Source organism: Eschscholzia californica, unplaced genomic scaffold (assembly GCF_041429995.1).
Source record: "Eschscholzia californica isolate CP2 unplaced genomic scaffold, dmEscCali1.0.p SCAF_5, whole genome shotgun sequence".
NCBI lineage: Eukaryota > Viridiplantae > Streptophyta > Magnoliopsida > Ranunculales > Papaveraceae > Eschscholzia > Eschscholzia californica.
This window is the reverse complement of record NW_028238472.1, coordinates 51,241,060-51,264,905: the sequence shown is the minus strand read 5'-3', so window position 1 is coordinate 51,264,905 and position 23,846 is coordinate 51,241,060. Positions and strand designations below refer to the sequence as shown.

The 23,846-nt window shown below is 36.8% G+C and overlaps 4 protein-coding genes across 6 annotated transcripts; 2 read left to right on the top strand and 2 right to left on the bottom strand.

Annotated features, from left to right (window-relative positions):
* The first annotated feature begins 2,407 nt into the window (after positions 1–2,407).
* On the top strand, positions 2,408–7,243 carry LOC147540360 (zinc finger CCCH domain-containing protein 30-like). Of its 2 annotated transcripts, none has more exons than XM_086641402.1 (2): positions 2,408–3,608; positions 4,503–7,243. In XM_086641402.1, exon 2 carries the CDS (start codon positions 4,526–4,528, stop codon positions 6,695–6,697), a length of 2,172 nt encoding a protein of 723 aa, XP_086497528.1. In that variant the 5' UTR covers positions 2,408–3,608; positions 4,503–4,525; the 3' UTR covers positions 6,698–7,243. The 2 variants fall into 2 exon arrangements, with proteins under 2 accessions (XP_086497528.1, XP_086497529.1); XM_086641403.1 differs by having other exon boundaries at positions 3,047–3,612.
* A 1,110-nt stretch (positions 7,244–8,353) lies between these two features.
* On the bottom strand, positions 8,354–13,483 carry LOC147540359 (protein DETOXIFICATION 42-like). 2 transcript variants are annotated; one of them, XM_086641405.1, is made up of 14 exons: positions 13,262–13,483; positions 13,008–13,166; positions 12,320–12,441; positions 11,689–11,898; positions 11,376–11,569; positions 10,584–10,719; positions 10,247–10,343; positions 10,001–10,101; positions 9,731–9,894; positions 9,407–9,478; positions 9,192–9,308; positions 8,984–9,079; positions 8,755–8,876; positions 8,354–8,539 (listed from the first exon to the last, which is right to left on the bottom strand). In XM_086641405.1, exons 2-14 carry the CDS (start codon positions 13,109–13,111, stop codon positions 8,497–8,499), a joined length of 1,578 nt encoding a protein of 525 aa, XP_086497531.1. In that variant the 5' UTR covers positions 13,112–13,166; positions 13,262–13,483; the 3' UTR covers positions 8,354–8,496. The 2 variants fall into 2 exon arrangements, with proteins under 2 accessions (XP_086497531.1, XP_086497532.1); XM_086641406.1 differs by lacking the exons at positions 10,001–10,101; positions 10,247–10,343 and having other exon boundaries at positions 8,423–8,539.
* A 763-nt stretch (positions 13,484–14,246) lies between these two features.
* Positions 14,247–17,237, top strand: LOC147540358 (chaperonin-like RbcX protein 2, chloroplastic). Its single transcript, XM_086640445.1, has 5 exons — positions 14,247–14,990; positions 15,881–15,972; positions 16,119–16,176; positions 16,423–16,488; positions 16,878–17,237. Exons 1-5 carry the CDS (start codon positions 14,640–14,642, stop codon positions 16,998–17,000), a joined length of 690 nt encoding a protein of 229 aa, XP_086496571.1. The 5' UTR covers positions 14,247–14,639; the 3' UTR covers positions 17,001–17,237.
* Positions 17,238–19,702: 2,465 nt separating this feature from the next.
* LOC147540357 (ATP synthase subunit O, mitochondrial-like) lies at positions 19,703–23,563 on the bottom strand. The gene is made up of 6 exons (XM_086640444.1): positions 23,007–23,563; positions 22,357–22,416; positions 21,669–21,912; positions 20,465–20,577; positions 20,253–20,339; positions 19,703–20,126 (listed from the first exon to the last, which is right to left on the bottom strand). Exons 1-6 carry the CDS (start codon positions 23,088–23,090, stop codon positions 19,998–20,000), a joined length of 717 nt encoding a protein of 238 aa, XP_086496570.1. The 5' UTR covers positions 23,091–23,563; the 3' UTR covers positions 19,703–19,997.
* Positions 23,564–23,846: the final 283 nt, after the last annotated feature.

Sequence of the window (23,846 nt, the reverse complement as noted above, 5' to 3'; positions counted from 1 at the left end):
TGGTCTTAATCTAATCAATAAGTCTCCATCATCTTTATCAAATTAATTATTATTTAAATTAATTCTGAAGGAAAAATAAATAAATTAAATTTTTTGGTTGTAGTGCTGCACGCCCTTTCTCTGGAATTGACTGAACAATTAACCAATTCTGACTAATTACTTGAAATCCGCTCGTACCTCTTTCAATTACTAGTAAAAGAGAAGGATGAAGAAGAAGAAAAACAAAAGCTGAATTCTGATTCGCGGACGCCAGTACTTATTTCAATCCAGTTTACTCTTGAATTACAATTCCGTCAGTCTTCACCGGTTCAACCTGTTATTACCCCCCTTTTTTTACCTCTTCTGTTCACCAAACCACTTCTTCCCTCCGCTTTTGAAACCGGTTCTGAGTTGGATCTGTCTCACGTGTCAAATATGTGGGGCCCACTGACTTCAATGTTGGGCAGTATATACAAGTTTGATGTCCCTTTCACAAACATGGTGAAATGGGCTGACCCGGTTCGGCCCTTTCAATTCTGGCGTGGTGGGTCGGACTAAAGTCCAGACTGGCCCAATAAATAACACTAGGTTTTCCCGTCAATTTACGTGTTTCAAATGCATGTTATTTCTATTTTTTTTGTCACGAGTTGTTGTGTAAGTTATCTTCGAAAATGGTAGTAAGTTTAGCTGTTTTGTTTTGTTTTACTTTCCTCGTACTTTGATTACCAAGTTTAGGAAGGTTTGGCCAATTTGGGTTAGTTGCTTGGACGAGTAAGTCTGTTTCTTTTATGAATTAGTCTTATCGACTTCACAACTTCGATCTTGTCTTTTCGTTTTTAAAAATTATGTCACTAGTTATTGTTGTCTCTTTCATATCTTATGATTTATTAACAAAAATTGGAATAACAGTTCTTTTTCTTCGCTCTAGTTTTGATATTGCATCGATCACGGGAAGTTATTAGGTGCAGGTGTTCATTTGAGGACGAGTGTCGAGTGATCTCGTTCGTCCTCTATCGACTCTTGAAGCTCTTATTGTGTTTTTATTGAACTTAGCAAAAGGGATGTACTTGTCTTATGGTTTACATCCTATATAATTTGTCGTAACTCTTATATGTTGTGTCATACAACTATAAATGTCTACTCTCATAAAAAAAAAGAAACTATAAATGTCTTGAAGATCCTTCCTAAGAAAAACAACTTTAACAAAAAAGGACTCCATGTATGTATATAGAATATCTATTTTACACAAATATAAATTCAAATGCCCTTTATACAACTATTTTTTGGTCGAGATGTAACATATCTTAGATCTACGTCCTTGAGAACTTGTATATTTATGTTTAGAAAAAGCAACTAATAAATTTCGAGTTACTATGATCTAAAATAAGAGGGTTTGGCTGATAAATAAGGCTGCTTATCGGGTTGGCGCTAGTCGACCTAGTCTTGGAGAGAACGATTTTGATTGGCCTTCTTACCAGACCCAGTCAATTCGGATTCAAATAATTCCAGGCAGAATCAGTCCGGAATAGTATAATTTATCATGGTCTCCCCAGGATTATGGCCATAATCATCAAACTCACGTCGGACCAGTCTACCCCTTGGGCTGACTAAACGGGGTGGGACTGGCCAGACCCAACCCGAGATTCCTAGAAGCAACATTACTAATAAGACATACGTACCATTTGTCTTAGTCCAAAGTCCAAACATGAAAATATATATAGTAGTAATATATGTAAACATTTAGTTTTGGCCCCCAAATTGTGAGTGACTTGTAAATTTAGCCCCGTTAATTGGCCCCGTTAATGTGCCCAAATTTTTCTCGCGTAGGGAACTTGATGCTCCGCTAAGTATTGAAATTATAATCTCGGTCGGGAGAAGTTACTGTTCTAGTCTCCTTTTACTGGAAGAACCGGTAACAAACTTTTCACATATAGTGAATGAAATTTAACTAAAATGTGGAGTGAATTTAGGGTGAATTTCTATGGATTTTGTTCCCTCTGGATTTAGTGAGAGAAAGTAGTAAGGGTAAGATAGGTATTGAAAGATCAATTTAGCATATATACAGAGCTAAGGGGGGGGGGGGGGGGGGGGGGCTAAGAATCTTTCCCTCAAGACATTTGCTTAAGGGCCCCAATTCCCAAAATAAGAAGATTATCCCGGGTACAAATTTTAGTTGAAAATTTGAGACCAATTTTTTTTGTTTTTCCGGAGTCCCGACTGTTATTTCTTGTTTACTCTGACAAGAGTCATCAACAAATTGTTATTGTCGACGAATTTTAATATTTTTCTCGATCATATCTTTATGTCTCTTCCTCGGACCACAAGTCTGCCACAATCTCTACCACCACCACCGTCAATCTTTTCTCTCCTCTTTTTCTCTTTTCCTTTTCTTACCCCTCGTCATGCATCTCTTTCTCCTTCCTCCTCGCATTGTGAATGTTCATGCGAAAGATAATGTCTTATACGTCGAAACTCCAACTAATTTGAGAGATTTCTCCATAAACCAATTCAACTGCTGCCTTTAGGGGATCATCCTCCGAGTTGTCAACATTCCAACGAGGAGGGCCCTTCCCTTCTCTGAAACAAATGGAGATAGTAAGGAGGATAAAGAAAGAAGTTATCTTTAAATAGAAAGATAACTAAACGATTTAATGAGAAGTTTAGTGCACTGTCGACGAGACGATGGTTGAAGTTCTTATCCCTCTTCCACACTCCTCACTCTTCTTCTCCTTCCCTTCTCTTGCATCTGGATCTGAGAGAAAGCGGGAAAGAATCAAAGAACTTTAAATGTTCGTCTAAATATCCAGATGAAATTTTTTTCATGTAAAAATCTGGACAAAATAGGAGATGTAAGATGGAAATAGTAGAGAAAAGAGTGAGAACGAACGGATGACAAGCAGATGATAGAGCGGAGAAAGATCACCTGAAATGGTTACCATACTCCGATAATTATCGTTAGAAAAGATTACCAGATTTATCAAACAGATGCAATCTTCTAATGTTGAGTTAAATTAAAAAACAGTTACTCGGAAAGTATAAAATTGGTACAACTACACTGAGAAAAATCAATCTCTAACACTAAAATTGTAAAGAATTTAAATCACTTATCATCATGTAATAAAAGTAGGAACTCAAAATTTCCAAGTATATATCACAAGGACAGCTCTCAAAACAAGTTGCCAAGCTTTCTAAATACCATTAGCAGAATCCATCCATAGATAATAATATTAAGAGAGAGAGAAGATTAAAACTTATTATTTTTTTTGTTATCCGGACATTTTTAGAGAGAGAAAGTTTTTTAACTAGTCCCTCTCTGTTTCTCTCTCTCTATCTTTCTTTCTCTTGGGACTGGATCGGGCGAGTTTCTCGAAGGAGACGAATTTTCAAGTTTAAATTACTACTACTAGTAGAGATGATCGATTCTATTACTAGTACTATCTATTGTTTCTCATCGCGATTATCATCTCTCTCTGATCTTCTGATTTCCCATATGATCTTCTTCTTCTTCGATTTGGTTTCAAACAGGTGAAGATTGAAGAAAAAGAAGATTTTTTTTCTGTACAGATCTAATGGCGTATCTTTCAATCTTGTTTTTAGGGTTTCTTTGAATCATCAGAACCAGGGAATTGGTAAGTAAGTGATTTGTGCTTCTCTATGTTATATGATTTGGGTTTGATTAATGAATCGTTGATCTGATCAACTGATTTTTGGTTTTAAATTAGTAAAGTTTTTATTTTTCTTGATCTCTGGGTTTATTTCTTTTGAGGGTTTTATCTGTTTGTTCTAATTTTACTATGAGTTTTAAGATTAGGGTTTTGTCAATATAATTTAAACATGCAAGATTCACATGCATTTTGAAATTATTTATGTAAAAATTGTTAGTATTTTGGTTATCTTTTTGTTTGAAATCATTATAATATATTTATCCTTCAGTTTAGGATCTTGATTTGATGATTATATTATGAACTAATTCTACTTGTTTGTCTTTTAAACAGAGGAAAAATCTAGGGTTTTAGAAATCTACTCCAGCTTCCACAATAATTTCTCCCATGATCTCTCCTTTTTTTAATCTGTTTTTCACAGAGATCTAGCTTATTTTATGTAAATTTATCTATTTTTAGATTCATTTAGCCGTCCTCTTTAGATATTTATTTCTAAAATTAGTTATTTTTCCTAATTTATCAAAAATGTTCTTAGAGCTACTCATCTAACCCATTGAGGGTTTAATTTGTTGACTCTTCATGGTTTTCAGTTTTTTGTTAAACCCTTTTTGCAGATGAAAACAGATGTCATTTTCTGCAAATTTCATTGTTTGTGTTCTTTTTTATGTGTGGTCTAATCTGTAACATTTGATTCTAGGGGTTTAGTATTGTTTATGTTTGATTTTCCTATTTTATCAGGTAGAATTTCAGAAACATGTGAGACTTATCCAAAGTTTGATTTTTTATTTAAATTTGGGTTTTTTTCATTTGGGTCTTTTATTTGGGTCTAGGGTTTTGATTGATTTTGTCCTCTATTTTCAGGTAGATGTCAAGTTAATCGAAGCATGTGCGGTGGTCCAGAACCGTTAAACTCATCATCTACAACTGCCTCTACTGAAGAAAATATACCTTCTACCAATAACATGAATAACCTAACTGTTGAAACTGAAGACTCTTTCTCAAGCTTGCTCGAACATGCCGCTAATAATGATATCGATAGCTTTAAACAATTGATCGAACATGACCCATCTGCTGTTGATGGAATTGGTCTTTGGTACGGTCGTCAAAAGGGTTCGAGGCAGATGGTTCTTGAGCATAGAACACCTCTAATGGTTGCAGCAACTTATGGTAGTGTTGATGTTCTTAAATTCATTCTCTCATTATCCGAGGCTGATGTAAATCGCTCTTGTGGCCCGGATAAGAGTACTGCCCTTCACTGTGCTGCTTCTGGTGGTTCTGTCACTGCTGATGAAGTTGTGAAATTGCTTTTACTCTCCGGTGCTGAATCGAATTCTTTAGATTCTAATGGTTGTCGTCCTGCTGATGTTATTGTTGTCTCTCCAAAGCTTCCCAATCTAAAAGCTTCTTTGGAGTCATTACTAACAAACAATTGTTCATTTGTTACTGGAGCTGAGCGAAATCTTAGGATCTCAACCACTGCTTTGGATTCCAGTTCTCCATCTCCAGAAAATGGTTCGCCCGCTTCTCTTACTGATTCAATATTTTCTCCTACCATGAAATTTAATGATCTTCCATTATCTGCAACTTCGGAGAAGAAAGAATATCCAATTGATCCGTCTCTTCCTGACATTAAAAATAGCATTTATTCAACTGATGAGTTCCGAATGTTCTCATTTAAGGTTCGACCATGTTCTAGAGCTTATTCTCATGATTGGACTGAATGCCCTTTTGTTCATCCGGGCGAGAATGCTCGTCGAAGAGACCCGAGGAAGTTTCATTATAGCTGTGTTCCATGTCCAGATTTTCGAAAGGGTGCATGTAGGAGAGCAGATCTCTGTGAATATGCTCATGGAGTTTTTGAGTGTTGGCTTCATCCTGCACAATACAGGACAAGACTCTGCAAAGATGGAACAAGTTGTATGAGACGAGTTTGTTTCTTTGCTCATACATCTGAAGAACTTAGACCACTTTACATGTCGACTGGATCTGCTGTTCCTTCTCCAAGATCTAGTGCTGCAGCTATGGATATGGCAGCTGCCATGAATCTATATCCTGCTTCACCTTCTTCAGTCTCTGTTATGTCGCCTTCACCATTTGCTTCGCCTATGTCTCCATCAGCCAACAACCTTTCTCACTCATCCATGGCTTGGCCACAACCTAATGTTCCAACTTTGCATCTCCCTGGTAGCAACCTCCAATCTAGTCGACTGAGATCGTCTTTCAATGCCAGAGATATCCCTTCCGAGGAGTACAGTTTGCTACAGGAAATGCATCAGCATAATCTTTTGAATGATCTGTCTTGTTTCTCACCACAACGACACAATTCTTCTTCGATGAGTGTACCAATTCGTACAAAAACCTTGACACCGTCGAATCTTGAAGATTTATTTAGTGCAGAAATCACTCGTTCTCCTCGTTATGGCGACCAATCTGCATCTTCTGCAATGTTCTCACCATCTCATAAATCGGCTGTGATGAATCAATTCCAGCAGCAGCAGAGTATGTTATCACCCATAAACACCAGTCCTTTCTCTCTCAAGAACGTCGATAACTCCATGTTGCAGGGACCATATTCTATCTCTTCGCCTGGGAGGATGTCTCCTCATACATTGGAACCTATTTCACCAGGAAGTGCTCGGTTACCCATGTTCTCGCAGCGCGAGAAGCAACAGCAACTTCGGAGTCTTAGCTCCCGTGATCTTGGCTCGAATTCATCTACTATTATAGGATCTCCAGTAGACCCTTGGTCAAAATGGGGATCTCCTAACGGAAAACTAGACTGGGGAGTTCAAGGCGATGAACTAGGCAGGTTCAGAAGATCATCTTCGCTCGAACCAGGACACAACAATGGTGGAGATGAGCCTGATCTATCATGGGTTCAGTCACTGGTCAAGGAATCACCAACCGAAATCAAAGAAAAATCAGCAGCACCCACCTCACTCACTACCTCCTCGGACGAATCTGGATCGAATCCGAATGTGCAGGTTGACTCTGGTGATCATTCAGTTTTGGGAGCTTGGCTTGAACAAATGCAACTTGATCAACTTGTTGCTTAATTGGTAAACCCATTTTTACTAATCTAAGTTAGTTCCAAAAAAGAAGAAGGAATAATAAAGGATAGATCAATATCAGTCAGTATATAGAATATATTTTTTTGGGTAAGGAAGAAAGAGAAAGTAGAAAGTGGTGGGGAAAGGATTAAAAATTTAAAAGAAAAACAAGGGGGATTGAAAATTAATTTTCATTAAAATTCAATTGTTTAAAAGAGAAAGGGCAAGAAGAAGAAGAAGAGGAGATGAAGAGAAGCCAAAACCCTAAAAGGCTCACTAGTCAGGTATTTCTTCTTTCTTAATATTTGGAACTTATTAGGTCTCTTTCATGTCTCAAATCTGTGTTTTTTTTGCTTAAATTTCAATCTTATTTTAGGGTTTACAAATGGGGACAGATTGGGATTTTAATTATAAAAAAGGGTCTTAATATTGTTTCATTGGAATGAAACAAAATCTTTGTTTGTTTAATGGGTAGGAGTCATTTTGTGTCTCCTAAAAAATTGTTATAATGTCATCATCATATGTAATAGAAAACTAGTAATTTGGGGTTCATTCATGGCTTATGTCTTCTAATATATATTTTGACTTGGTCAATGGGTCAAAGGAGGATCGATCTTCCTTCGTCTATATAAATATATATATATATATATATATATATATATATATAATTGTCGGTTCGGTTGTTTTAATGTAATATACATTGAATTATGAAGTTCATTAATTAATTAATTAATTATAAATTGTTGTTATTATATTACCTTTTATGTTCAATCTTCCTTGGTTTGCTTTGAACTCAACTTTTAGGTTTTTGGTTTGATTTGTTGGTGATGTGTGTGTTATCAAATCAATCTTAGTCGGCCATTAGCCATTTCGACGAGACATTCTGAAATCTGATTCGAGTCAAAGTGAGATTGAATTAGGTAGAAACTTTCCTCTTCATGGGGGTTTGAGTTGTGGTGTGATTTTGTAGTGGGTAGTAGTTGTGTAAAGTAGTTGGTAGTTATTAGTTGTGCAGTGAAGTAGGTAGTTACCATGTCTTAGGGCAGTTCTTACTTCTCCCATCTTAAGTGGTTGGTTCTCAAATTTCTATTCATCAAATCTATTTGGTAATATTATTACCTCTTCCTTGTACCTCTCTGTATAAAGATGATTTGTATAGGAATTTCGTAGTCTGCCCGACCAGTGGTTCAATTTTGTTTCGACATTTGGTTGAGCGTTCGCGAGTTAGAGACAAGCAAATTAAGCCTCTATGTAACTCGTGACCATCTATGGCTTCCTGTCGAGACAAAACTATCGAGACGAAAATGACTTAGTTAGGAAATGTGATTGGTGTTCTGAACATTGGTGGACTCTAACTTGTTGGTCTGTTACCTATTCCTAAACGTGTGGGTGCGTAATGCTCGTGGGCACCCCGAAATTTGACTCGCCACACTTGAGTCACTACTAGACATGGGCCATACTTGCGATTCAGACTCTCACTTGATTGATTTACTCCTTCCTAGTAGCGAGAGTTGGATGTTATTGTATGGACAAGTTTCTATGAGAATATGACTTGGTGTTTAGTTCTCCCATCAAATTTGTAGTCGGTTAGTGGACAACTAATTCAGCTTGTATCAAGCGCTCGATAACCCAATGTGTACACTTAACCTAATGCACACATTGTTGTCCACCATCGCCTATCTCGTAATCGTTTTTGAACTCCATGTAAACAATTTATCAATGTAAGAGAGGACGTTGAAGTGAAAAATCATTCAACAAACCAAATCCTGTCTTACAAACAACATAAACAAGCAAATGTCTAAGAATCAGCTTGTGAGGAAATGCCAAGGCCCGCTCCCAGTTCCTACTCTGAAAAATAGAAACAAAACCATTAAAAAAAATAAATCTTCATTATAGTCTGAAATAACCTAAAATGAAGACCATGTTTCTGAAAGACATGACTGACTCGGACTAGTCAGATTCGAACTATAAGAAGAGAAACAAAAACCACCCAAATGATGGGTGGAGGATAACTTATGCAGGAAAGGAAAAGCTAGTGATCGATCGAGACTGAAATTAATTACCTCAAAACACCAGCGAACATTCGCAAACTCATGTAAATGGTAAGAGCGATCCATATTCCGATGAAACCATGAGTCGAGGAGAGAAGAAACAAGCACAAGATACTCACAATGGCCACTAGAACCTAAAGAAAAATTCGATCAATCAACTTTTGAGTACATCAATTAGAAAAGAAAGTTAAAAATGGATTTAAAAAATCATAGTTTATAAGCTAGAGTTGATAAAACTTGCCATAGATGAAGCAGAATATACGAAATCTGATGCTCCAAAGTTCACACCATCGAAAACGAAGGCTAGAGTGTTCAATGGTTGAGTCAGTGCTACAAACTAACAAGCACATGAAAATGAATGAGTTTTCTGTCTGAGAATTGTTTTGAGTTGGATCGACAAAAGGGTCATTTTAATCGGTAAAAATGAGATGACATAAGGTTAGTTGTACCGGAATTCCTATACTTATGAGGTGGTGAACGCTACTGTCTTTCGTGAATAATGTCGATCCAAAATGCAAGCCAACTCCAAGAACGACCGACAGTATTAAACCTAAAACAAAACCCAACTGCAAAAAAAAAGTCATTCATGACTAGCTTTTTGTGTGATTATATAACATTTTATTATACGTTGTCATGACGTGTTAAAAAAATGAATAAAAAGTACCTGAAGTACACGAGATAAGGTGGATTTTGCTTTGTCGTAGTCCTTTTCAGCAAATGCACTCGCTAGTATCGCCTACAAAATAGTTTCAAACCATTACAAACAAGAAATAAGATATCGAAAGAACTCAATCTGCACAAACAAAAGAAACTCAATTACTAAATATGTAGTAAACGATATGATCAAATAACAATTTAAGAAAAGACATTAGTAGGAGTGAGAATATGTCGGTTGCTGACCATTTTTGGCTCAATATAGAATAAGACCTCTAATGATTTGGTTAAAGTTTGTTCGATGAAGCTAAGTTCGATAAAACACTAGACTTACCTGTCCGGCAACAGCCAATCCGTCAGCCAGAAGAGAACTAGCTAACCAAATTTGCAAGCAAATTTGAAAGGCAGCCATGGATATCGGTCCATGGCGAGCAGCCATTGATGCAGCTAAGGTCACGCATAATGTTGCAGCTATTACCCTTGCTAGTAAAAGAAAACCTAAAATCAAGTCATAAAACCGACGTTTAATTAATATACTAATTGAACCAAACAACCAAGGAACTCTTCAATTTTTTAATCGTATAGATGTTGGGATAAAAGTTACCATTTTTAAGATATCGATCAAATTGCAGGTCTTTTATATTTGGAGGTAATATATCAATTCTTTTCATTAACTTCCATAAGAGCAATATTGAAATTAGGTACCTGTTATGATCGACGATATATGTAAGGAATAGCAATATCAAATGCTTGCAATACGAAGATTATAATACCCGTAAATGTATGAAATAGCAGAACCCACAAAATTTAAGTAGGAGTAGCATAATTTAGGATTCTAGGTATAACTTACTGGGAAACTATATGTGCAATGGCAGCGCCATTGACTCCCAATCCAAACGAAAACATAAGAATTGGGTCTAAAACGATATTTGTCACATCTCCCACCACTGATAAGTTGATAAAATAATGAATTAGACTTAAGTTTTAATTCAAATTCTCAAGTAATATATCTCAAAGAATTGGAAGTACATACTAAGATATGAAGAGTCGTCTGAACGAAAATAAATAACGAGGAAAATAAGATCATCGGGTAGAGTTTTTTTCTTGCATCCATCCAGATGCTATCAAAATGGTTAATAAAAGCGAAAGAACATAACAAAGTTAAGTGGTATATCATATGTGCTCACCGGTAGCATATAGAGGAGTGGTAGTATCCTTGAAACCTCGGAAGACCCCTTGCATGGCCAAAGAGAGAAGAATTGCAGGTGCACCAAGAGACCTCAATGTCAAGTACTGGCATGCTGGAGTTAGCATAGGAGAATCCTATTTTTTGACAAAGTACAAATATATCTTATGATACGAAAAAGTTAAACAATTTGCATCTGCTGGAGTGAAGAAGTAAAGTTTCATGAGCTAGGCAATTAGTCCCATATTATGTAGGTACACGTTCCAGACCTCGGTAGATAATATAACAACTTGTCTTACATATTACTCCGCTTTTTGAGCAAGGAATTAAATTTCGAAATATTTCGGTTGAAATTGCCGAAATATTTCCACTTCCATGCCTACCAAAATTTCCACCGAAATCGAAACTTCATTCCTTCCTTTTGGGTGGTTTGGCGCCTGAATTGGTCAGGTGGAGTGCTGGAATAATCCCACATTGGTTATGGAGGGAGTGGTAGTCCCTTTACAAGTGTGAGGGAAAGCCTCATTTCCTGAGGTAAGCTTTTGTGGTGAGAGAGGCCCAAAACCACTTGTGGGCACGGAAGGCCCAATACTATACCCACATGAAGAGCCCTGGGGTGGTTCAGCGAGCCCATGTTGTAGATGAAAACAAGAATTGATGGTATTACATTTAATTCTCGACTATGTTTTTTCTTCTAGAAATTTCAGAAGAAGTCTCATATACGTGATTGCCACCGTTTTCAACATCAAAGTTCAACAGATAGCAAAAGAAATATCAATAAACACGTACTTACAGAGTTAAGGCCCATGAAGGCCAAGAGAGGTTTTGCTGCGAAAATCAGGAAGATGGACTGAAGAAGACCAAGCACTCCTCCAATAAACAGTGCTGATGATGCTGACGAAACATGTCTCTTCTCATGCCCATGTTTTCTAACTTCGAAATCACTAGAAACAGCGGGCTGAGACTCGTAGAGACCATCTTCAGAATCTGATTAACATTACATAGCAAAAAGTAGCATCTTACGACCGAGTTCTCGATCTAACTATAAGTAACAAGTGTAAGGTGAACTAACATGGAAAAACTATAGCATCTGATTGACAATATACCAACTTCCGAAATCAATGGTTTCATTTCCTTGTCTCCAAATGCATCTTCTAATTCGTCGTCGTCATCTTGTTCCTCCGCGTTCATTCTACTCATAGCCTCTTCCTCGGCAACAAAAGATGTTGTGATACTGACAAGAGGGAATATGGCAATTCTTGATACTTGATTAAATATAGCAATTGAAACACCAACTGCAGCAAGCTCAACAGGACCTATAATTGTCGGAAAACACACAACTTATTAAGGGCTTTGTATATGTTCAGCAAAACAGTCAAACTTTACATGATAATGCCTTACAAATCCGATTTTGGGATTTTTCCCGCAATATGTAGGTTACGAAACAGGACAAAAGAAGGTAATGGGTGCATCGTTCTGTATCTTGCCATGTTTCATTACTTGGGTACTCGTGTCAGATGCTCGGACACACTTGACTCGGATGCAGTCCTTTGAGTAGGCATAATGTGAGATCATGTATGTAAATGTTGTATAATAGCACATAATCATGTTACGACAATAAATTTACGTTAATGTAGTAATGGTTGATCACTTAATCCGAGGAAAAGAAGATAAAGGATCTATCTATCTGTTCATATCTGTTGCTTAAGATATCAACAATGGGCTAAGGCGACAAACCAATATGACCGATGAATGCCGTATCAACCAACGAAGCGATTGGATCAGCTGCTATCGCCAACGCTGCGGGAAACGATATACGTAATATCTCCAACCCTATTTCATCCTTCTTAAAAACAAGCCTGAGAGAATCAATAAAGAAAATTATTTCTTCATAGTTTGTCAAAACAAAAAGAAGTAACACTATAGCATATATAGAACCAAACTTGAAAAACGGTTTTGCAAGGAAAGGATTGTCCAAGGCTTATCTACTCTGAAAATTTTAATGCTCATGCGATGTGGGATAAATGCTAATAATAGATAAGCTATATAAATACTCTAACTAGAGGTTTCGGAACTAGTAATTTCATCATCAAACATATATATACAATATAATGTTCATGACATTTCTACTCCTTGCAAATTGATTTTGAGTTGGATGACCACAAACTTGACATAGTATCAGAGGTAGGCCTATAGGTTTAAAAGCCATACACGTCAACCGAAAAGAAAAAAAAAGCACGTGTTGGGTTCAAAGAACGTCACACATGAAGGGGCGTGTGAATAGTCCCACATGTGAGAAGGTTTATCTAGTAACTAAGAATATACTGTCTAGATCCTCCCCACTCATTATCAATTGGCTTTGAGCTGGATGACCACAAACTTGACACGAACAAATAAAGAAATTAAAAAAAGAAGAACTACTTACCCTGCATCCTTGAAGAATATATGAAATGGGTTTTTCTTCTTCTTCTTCCTCTCAAGCAAATTAGCTTCCTCAGTCATAATTGGAACAACCAAATCACCAAACATGTAGTAGGAGATACCCACATGCAGGCACAGACTATGTGTAACCCCAGAAGTAAACCTGACAAGTTTCAAAAATCAAACCCTCTTAGTGAAAATGGATGAAAATGAGAAATCAAAAGAAGCATAGTTTCTAGTGCTTTTAAGGAAACCCACAGCTTTAGAAGTGGCAAGTTTGATGAAATTGAGAGAGAGAGAGAGAGGAAATGGGTTGGATTCCTCTATTTTAGCAAACTATAAGGTCAACTTCAAAAAAGAAATAGAAATGGAAGTGTTTCTTGGGTAATTAACAAGTTAGGTACTCTAGTTGGTTCTTCCCTAGATAATACTGAAACTCTGATTTCAGATCTACTGGGACCCAAATCAAACCCCTGGTACAAAGAGTTATACTCCCCCACTACCTTTTCTTAAGCATTTGGGTTAGGGGTCCTAGGAAAAAAACAACCCAAAGCCGGAACCTGACCAGAACCGCCTAAGGCCCATGGAGTCGATTGGTGCCCGATACTCGAGACAGACACTACCGATGCTTGAGATGGGTACTACCCGTTTGACCTAGTGTGACGGACATGGGGAGGAGGTGCGACCCTAACACCATCCTGATTCCTCCTCGCTTATATTAGTCCAACGGGATCCACATAATTGCCTGTCAGTTTTGTCTGACCACCATGATGAAATAGCCTAACATCGCTTAGGAGATCTTCGTAGCCTAAGCTGTAGGTGCATGTTCTAACTTACTATGTGCCAAAACCTTTTTGATGGGCTAGTGGAGCTTTCGTGAAAAAACAAAATCTCATATTTGTTGGGCTTGGGAATGGTGTATCCTCAAACTTGCTAATTGCAGATGGTATGAAAATCGAGGAAAGCTGGTCTCTAGAGTAGGGTGACGTAATAATCTCATATCATATAAGAGAGCGTCAAAAGTGGGACTACAGGTGTGTCCTCAAACTTAGTATGTCGAGGCGTTTTTGGTAGGATCACATAACCTTCACCACAAACAAAACTTAGAATCCATTGGATTTGAGCTTCAGTGTGGACCAAGTAGAAATATCCATAAATGTTAAGACTTAGACGGTTACATATCCCCCTTAAAGTACCATGGGTTATTGGGTTACCACCTGACCCGTTTCACACCCCTATATTTGGGTCAAACTTTCTTACTTTTCTTTTCCGACACAAAATCTCACACGGAACTATCTTTTAGATTCAGCTTGGTGGGATGACTAGTCTGGTGAAGCAAGAATCTAGTGGACAATATGCACACTTCCTCTTTTCCTCTCCATTCCAACAAATTTGGACCTCAAAAAATTGCATGGTGAGGGTTATTTATAGTATAAACCCTCAACAAAAACTATTCTCTTTTCATAAAGATACCCATCGAATCTCTTGTTCTAAGCCTTTATCATCAATTCTCTCTAGTACCCAGACTTCCTTTTTCGATTTTGAATCTTGGGTACTTTTTAATTTCATCTAAATTATAGTAGAAGAAGAAGAGATTTTGTTGGGATTTAGGGTTTGAGTTTGTGTGAAGGAGAGGATGGTAGGAGGTTTATCAGTCATGGGTGGGTTAGTAATGGAGTCTCAAACTCTTCCATGTCTTTGTATGGATAGTCTTTCTTCAATTAATATGGGTTTTAAGAGTAGTGGAGATTTGGGGAGTTTAGTGGGTAAGAAACAATTAATGAGGGTTTCATCAGGGCAATCATTGGAATTAAGAAGTTCATTTGTTGATGCTTGGGATGAATGGCGTTTGTCTACTAAAGTTCTTTCAGGATTTGTTAATCAGAAATTTTGCAGGAAACAGAGAAAAATTCGTAATCATGGTGGTCTTGTTATTGTTAATGAATTGGCTGGTCAATATGAAGATAGCTTTGAGGATGTTAAGAGGGTAAAATTCACAATTCCTTCTTCTTCATCTTCTTTTGATTGACTTGTTTTAGTAAACTTTTATGTTTGATTGTTTGTTTATTGGAATTTTTTTGTTAGGTTTTGAATTGGATTGTTTATTCAATTTTGTCTAGACTAATTTAAAATCCATTTTCTTTAGATTGATTTGAAATTCATGAGTTTGATTGTTTGAGTCTGACTTGTCTGAATTTGAATCATCTGATTCAAATGGACCTATAATCAACTCAATTCAGTCATTCAAACGAGTCGGACATCACAAGTAAAACAACCATATAGAATTGTTTACTTCGGATCAACCACTATAATATCATATATAAGAGGTATTAAATTGACGTAGGACTTAATTGTCCTAATACGAATATGTGCAAGCTCCACAAGGATCTGAATACAAAATCTTACATTCTGTGCACTGAAGTTTCTGCAAGTGTCCGAAGATCCAACAAAAAAATCCGAGTATTCGACAAGGCAAAAACCCCCGAAAAGGGAGTACGCGAGTAATATTGATTTAATAAGTATAACAATATAATTATGGTTGACAAACTTTGATATTTGCACATTGTGTTGTTTTTGTTTGTGAGTTTTGGTTTCCACGAGTGTATTTCATTCACGTGTTGTTTCAAAATCATTGAATTGTTCTAAGAAAGAAGATTAGGTGTTTTAACCAATCATAACGAACGTTAAACCAAAACAAGGTTTTGTAACTTAGATATTAAGTAGCAAACAGTAGTCTCTCCGAATTGTGATAACTTACACAACAGCACGATTGCCAATAGGTGTATTTGTGATCTCTCTCTCATATTATTATGTAACATTGACATAATATTACCGGTTTATGTTTTGATCTTAAAACAATAATTTCTTATGTTGCAGCAAATACTCAACTATTTTACGTATAAAGCTGTAAGAACAGTACTTAATCAGCTTTACGAGATGAACCCAACGAAGTACAGGTGGTTTTATGAGTAAGTTGTTCCTTCTCTCTGCTCACTTTCGAACTACTAATCTTAATTTAGCTTTTTAAGTTAGTAAGATTTGCTTAAAAGTCTTCTTTTAAGGTTTTGTTTCTTCAACTATTGATTCATATAACTTGTTATTTCTCTTCTAACAGTTTTGTAGTAAACAACAATCCTGGAGATGGAAAGCGATTTCTTCGTGCACTTGCAAAGGTAGTTTCACATAAATATACTTATGAATAGGGATCCCATTTGGGTCAACAGTCAACTCGTTGCGTTCCCGCCCCTAATAGGGCCCCGTCCCTATTGTCTCGCACTGACCTGTTTATTTAGGTTATTGAATTGATAGAGAGGATGAGCCGTCTCAAACCTGGTCTCTTGACATCCCTATTCATGGAGTCCAACTGGTTCGTATTTAGTAGTTCAATAACAACTCGATGAACGATTTCGTTTTTGCAGGAGAATCTGGAATTAGCTGAAAGAGTGATGGTTACGCGACTTCACCTGTACGGAAAATGGATAAAGGTAAATACTTTCTAAATTTCTATACTTAAACAGTTTTCGTCATGGTTCTTGGTGGACAAAAACACAAAGTTACTGTGAGAATAGTATCTATCACATAGACAAATAAAAGTCTCGTAAGTCATGACCCAACTATATAATGTCTAGGGCCTCCCGTGATAGGCCTAATAGTCACATCTGATCCACGTCACCTAACAAAAAGGCGGGCTAGGATCAAAGAACTCCACAGACAAGGGGGCGCGTGAAAAATGTCCCACATGTATAAAGGGAAATCTCGTGACGAAAAATATAATATCGAAAACGCTTACACTCATAGCGAAAGTCGGTTTTAGTTGGAAGCCCACAAACTTGATAGCTATAAGTTTTAATTGATTGCTACTATGATGGTTTAGAAATGTGATCATGCTGCAATGTATCAAGAGATCTCTGACGAAAACTTGGAGTTAATGCGAGAAAGGCTTATAGAGACTGTGATATGGCCGTCTGACGATACAAACACTGAGAAGATTGGATGAAGATGGTAGAGTTAGACACTACACTTTCGATCGTCTCTCTTCATCTGTCTTATCTTTCTTGAACCGTATTGTATTCTAGATATATCCTTATTGTTAGCTTCATCAATATAGCAAACGAAGCTTCTTCTATTTCATATTGTTTTGTGAAAATGTAATAAATAAACGTGGTGTTCATGTACATGTATATCAAAAACCATTCTAGATAGTGTAAAGAGAAGAAAATATCTCTTAGTTCAATCTTGATTTTTATCTTTTATCTCCAATTGTGCTTGTTCGGTTATATTTTGCAGGTAATCTCACAAATTTATTTCTTAACTCAAGAAGTTCGTGAACATAGAACTCATAAATGGAACATGAGCATTTTTTATTTCATGTTTAAGTTCATATATATAGAGTATTCCTATCCTATGAGCTTATTTCTAGAGTTAAAAAAATTCTTCAGTGAGCTATTTTTGGGTTAATTCACAGTTAATTAATAGTGTTAAAATAAAATTGTGGTTAGTGCAAAATGAAGGTATTGGAGAAAACTAGGACACAACCCCCATATGTAAGTGAAGGAGAGAGAAACTTTAAAATTTAAACAAAGAACTAACTAATGTTGAGGGTACTGATCAATGTCTGAACTTTCATCAAAAGAGTGGCCAGTTCTCTCTTGTCTTCGAAGATCAAGTAGCCTGTCCTTGCTTCTGCGGTGTCTGGAGTTCCTTGTAGAGAGTCGGCATCCACTTCAGCTGCGTCCTTTCTTTCCGAACATCTTTGCGAATTTTTTTGTCTTTTATTTTTTTGTGAAGGTCATTTGATGCTCCAAGCTATGTAGTCTCTGTGTCGTAAAATCCTAAAATCTTCTTGTTCATGAGTAGCACCTGCTCGATCTCCCTCAGCTGATCTAAGCTGCAGCAAGCTGCACCGGGGTGCCCATAGCCGACAATATTTCCAGTTGCACTCTATGAGATAGGAGCTGAGACACCAAAAAAAAAAACTGGCCATTGGTTGCAGCCACTTGAAGTGGACTCCAACCATCGTTTCATGAAGATTAAGAAGGCAATGTTAATATCTTTGAAATGTATCTCCATTGAACAGTGAAGATTAAGGATAATTAAACCACGACACTAGTGTCTAGCATCAGCCCTACGTGTCTACCCCTATAGCAAAAGTCGAACATATTTAAGGAAATGTTAATATCTCGATCATTTTGGTAGAAACTGTAACATACCATGACCATAAGCCTATGAGGATACAAACTATTTGTCCTACTTTTGAGTGTTGACTTGAAGACAAAACAAGCTCGGTTCACATGGCAATCAAATGTGTGGCACAAGGAAAGTACACAGCCTAAACCTTAACACTTGAGACACTACAAGCATGTTTTCATCCCAAAATGGTTACAATGACAAAATCCATGCTAGTTTTTACAGAAAATTGAAACATATCCATTCTTATGGAATTAGAAGAAAGTAATTCAAAATGCACAAGTACTCATAAATTGAATCAATATGTGATACAAGAAACATAATAATAATTGAATATCCTAAATTTTCCATGGATTATAGCCACTAGGAAAGGGGCTAAAGACTATATCCTCCTAGAATCGTGTTAATGTGTTATTGCAACATCCCCACAATGACGACAAAGAAAGCATACTTATACAATGACAACAAAAAAAGTGGTGATAAAATTTCCCACAAAATAGGTGTGAAATCAGTTTTCAAAAAAAAAAATCTCACAAATTTACTGTACTTTCTTGAAATATAATTTGTAGAGATTGATTTTGTTCCAATATTATTTAATTGACAATTCTAAGTGAAAAGTAAATGGTGAAATGAAGTCCTAGGCTCTCCTTATGGTTCTTTAGTGTAGTTGGAGAAGAAGCACCATGGTAGCTTAACTTGGAGTGTGTAGCTTAACTTGGGTCGACCTGAAAAGAATGAGACAAACAAGCGAAACACTTTCACGGGTAAACAAGAGACGTCAAACCTAACAAACAATTCACATGAACAGACTTCCAAGAAAAAAAAATCTTTTGTGGACATTTTCGGCAAGATATTGTAAAGAGAAGAAAAATCTCTTCGTTCAATCTTGAGTTCTATCTTTTATTTTTGGTAATAGCATACGAGTATACTGTTTGGGTTGGAATATTATTGTAGAGATTGATTTTGTTCGTACATTATTTGATTGACGATTAACAAATAAATGCAAATTCACCATCTCCTTTTGGAATCTCCTTCCACGGGAAATCCTGTTTTGCTAAGAATGCGAGTCCTGATGCACTCTCACAAATAAAACACTCTCACAAATCACTAATGTGGATCCTCAAGTTCGGGATTTTCCCTCAAAAAAAAAACATGTTTACTGGGAATGCGAATCCTGATGCAGTCTCTCACCTATCAAACACCATTGTAAACCCCTGGGTTTGGGATTCTGCATTGTTAAGAATGTGATTCCTGATGCACTCCCGTACCAATTAGAACTCGATTCTAAATTAAGATAACTTCACAAAAACACTCTCGTACCAATTAGAACGCGATTCTAAATTAAGCTAACTTCACAAAAACATCACCCTTCTCGAACAGTGATCCTTCTAAAGGGGTAAAATGGTGAAATGGGTAGATGAGAAAAAAAAAATCAAAACAAATCGTAATGAAGGTTTTCCTTTAAGCTTCGTATACACTTTAACTGTAAATAGACTGAAACCTAACAAATAATTCACTGAACAAATTTTCATTTTAAGAAAAATGAGAAACAAAATCCTCAAAATTTCCAACTTGAAATACAGATCTGTTTATGATAACATAATTTTCGATTCAATTGAAGAAACAAAGAGAAAATCAAAGTTCAAAGTTTTCTTCAGTTCTTTATTTTCTGGATGATCAAACTGCACCCATATTCGAACAGAAAAAGCAGATACACTTTCCAAGAAAAAAAATCTTTCTAGACATTTTCGGCAAGATGCAGAACAAGAGAACCTGTTCATCTACACACTGTCTAGAGCTAGTTCTTTTAGATGCTGTCAAAGTTGACAGGGTCTCGGAGGAACCTCTCCATCTGTCTTGCCCTTGTTCGAATTGACATATCGAATACCTTTTGACTGAATTCAACCACCAGTCCACCAAGAATGCTTGGATCAATCTGCGAAAAATATAATAGAGTAGCGATTAGTCCGTGCTATATTTAGCTATATAAACACCCAAAGTTCCCCGTAATCTAGTCACGAGAGTGTAATATGTTAAAGTTATCGATTGGTATATAATTTACCTTCTGTTCGAGCTTGACCTTCTTCCCGTGTCCAATGATTTCTTGGAGTGTCTCCTTCAGTTGCTTCTCCTCATCTGGTGGCAGGGGCTAGAGCAGAGAAGGAAACCAGTGGCAGTTAGGATTGTCGATAACATCGGGTCACAGTTCAAAACCATACTATTCAGAAATTAGAGTATCCTAGTGCTCTCTGCAATGAGTAAAAAGGAGCTTACAATGACAGTTGTTACAATGGCTTTAACCTCCCCTTTGTGTGCCATTGTCAACTCTACGAATCTCTTAGTTATAATGTCAATGTGTCGAAGTCTCCCGTTGACAGCTAAAACAGCTATGTACATAAAAGAGAGAGAAAAAGATAAGCATGTTAGACAATACACAAGAAAAGATCTGAAAACCCAAAAAAGGAAAAACGTATACGCAACAAGACTTCAAGGCAAATTTGTGGCAACTCTAAGGTATAAGATGGTATTGGAAAACGTATATGAGAAGCTTGTTGTGTACATATTTAGAATTAGGTAAACTTCAAGTAGCCACGACAGAATTTTTGCCAACTATTTACCAAAAATGATGCTATGCGTGACCAAATCCCGGTTGGGGTACTTGGACGGGCCAGATCTAGTGTGAAAAGGTCAAAACACTTTCTCACTAGATCTGAACCTGCCAAGTACCTCGGCTGGGACATTGGCCGGGCATAGCTTCACGGTCGATTATTTACAGAAATTAGCCCATCTGCGCTGCAGTAAGAAGAAATGGTTGTACACATCGATTAGACCTTAGTCACTGATCCACTAACAGCACCAAAGAAACTCTAGTACTAATAGGCAATAGCCGCGGAGGCAGCCCAACAACTACCAGCAAACCAATCCTGAATAAAAGTTAAAGACTAACAAACAAAATTAAGCAAGAGTGGCTACGAAATGAAATGGTGTTCTTCCAAAGCCAATACATTAAACCCATTTTCATTACCAAGTCCGGGTACACTGGCACATGGTATGTCATATCTATAAACATCAACATTAGGATCCAACAAGACAGCCTAACATGGTCAAACAGTATTATGGGCTCTTCATTATTGTCAGTGAGGGGTACAACAACAACTCGTCCACCTTTTTCACGAAAGATATAAATGTTTCTAGCCGACATTCAAAAACTAATTATCGTACCGAACATGCACGCGGAAGTTTTTTGAACAATATCGACTATTAAAACAGGCAAAAGACAAAAGCTGGAATACCCAGGATGACTCCGTTACATGCCTAAATGAATGAATATTGATGCAGCAATGCCACTGTTCAGTGCACGAAGTAAGTGTTTTAATAACAGACGGACAACACCAAATATCACATATATTATATGTTCAGCAACATATTAAACAAGAAACCTGGAAACCTTAAGATAGTTTTAGCAACATAGACATACCCAAGAAGTTCTTCGTGATATCAGAAAATTTGGCTTCAGCGCTGATTGCATTTATAGCCTTGACTCTGGTATCCCCAGGCACTGACAAATCTTTAATGAATTGTGAAAACAATGGGCTTTTCGTTGAAGCCTGAACAAGATCAAGCATTTCAGTCTCAACTTTCTCAATTAGATTGGCCTTTGTTGCTGAGATGTACAAGGCAGAAGCATAGTTTCCAGACCCACCAAACAACGCCAAAGGCACCTGAAGTTTTATATCAAACCAATAAATATAGGTTTTATTGGTAATGCTCTCTGTTAGAAACATGAGAAACAAATAAATAAGGCATTTATCGGCAAATTGGAGTTTAGAGACACTACGAAAATGGTTTTACTCTTTTCCATACTATTCTCATTTGGAATTATATGTCACCCTTAACCAAATGAAAGAGAACACACTCCCCATTCTCAGTTACATTACCACACCCTAATATTGGTTTAGATATTGTAGGGGTTGTAACAGAAAACGACTAATACCCTTAGGACTTGTAAAGATTTCCCTTAATATCGTTAAGTGGGAACCCTAAAAAATAACCAATATTTCGAATTCTGTTTGTTTGTCCCATATCATCTAAGATGGTAAGTCATAGAAACAATGAGAAAATTCCTAACTTCTTTGAGCTAAATTCACACACAAAGATGAATGTACCTTAACTTTTGCTTCCTTAGTCGCTGTAGCACCTGTAGCACTTGCATAATTCCTCGAGAACTAAACAAAGAACATCCACAGTCAAATGAGAGAGAGAGAGAGATTAAATCAACAGAATCAATATTAGGAATAACCCATAAACAAGGTTTTAAAAATGCATTTCTACGCCTCAAGGCGGTTTGCTCTCACAAGGTGAAGCAGTGCCTCGAGGCCCTCCTCAATGCGTAAAATAAAAAAAAATATTGGTAAAGAAAGTGACATCAATTAATCATAAAACACTCTACAAATTGGAATTAAGCATATCCAATCATCAGATTTGTGTCATCTCAAAACTTAATGGACCAAATAACAAAAAGATGAACTCTATCATTTCGTCGTCAACCCTAAATTTGTTCACTATATCAAAGCAACAAATCTGATAAACAAACAGAAGGGTCAAATATTTCAACAATGAAACCGAGATTAGTAGACGATCATCATGAATCGATTTTCATTGATTCAAAATGAGTGATTAGGTTATGAATCCAGTTAATGCAGTTCATAAAAGAGGATAAATTTTCGGTTTTTAGTAGAACAGATCAGGTTTGTAAATTAGGGCATAAGATCTATGGAAACAGAAGAGTGAAAAGATTACAATTTTATTATTATACCTCAGAGATTCGTTGAAGGCCTGATCTCTGTGATTCAGCTCGGAGAGCCTTTTGGATGAGAGAAAGACGACCGGCGAACGCCATTAGAAACCCTAGAGAGAGAAAGATACCAAGGAAAATTAGAGAGAGAGAGAGAAGAAAACTACTATGGAGAAAGGGGATGATTGGAAGAGGTGATTATAAGTTTACCTTTCGAGGTGGTGTGAAGTTATATGGGCACCCATAAAATTGGGGTGCCTTTGGTAATTTGGGATTTGAAATGGAGCCCTTTTGGGGATGAAGTAGATGGTTCCATAGGTGAGCTGGAGCGGTTACATAGGTGAGCTGGAGCGGTTACCAAGTTGATTCTCACCCTTAAAGTCTCAGGTTCGAAACACAGATTCATACCCCTTTAAATACGATGACTTGTCAAAAAAAAGTCTGAATTTGTTGTCAATTTGATGCAAAAAGAGTTTTGCGCACATAGATGTTTATAAAAGAGAAACAAAATATTATAGGATTGTGCAAATAGCTTCTAGTTTGCCACTGATATACTCTAGTTTGACGCTTCGGTGCCTCCCGACTTTAAAATACACCAGTAATTAAGGGTGTTTGATGTCCTAGTGAATGGCACTATACTTCTTCATCAACAATTGATGTGAGATTGACTTGCAACACACTCTTTCAAAATCACACTATTTAAAAATTTATCATGGCGAGTCAAGTTTTAGGGATAACTAGTGATATTGTCTGGTTTAACACTCAGCGATTATGCGTCACTATAAAATCGTGCTTAATCCTTTATAAAGACAACCATAATTTGTGTCCTACTCTGTGTGGGGATTGACAAAAAAACCCCAC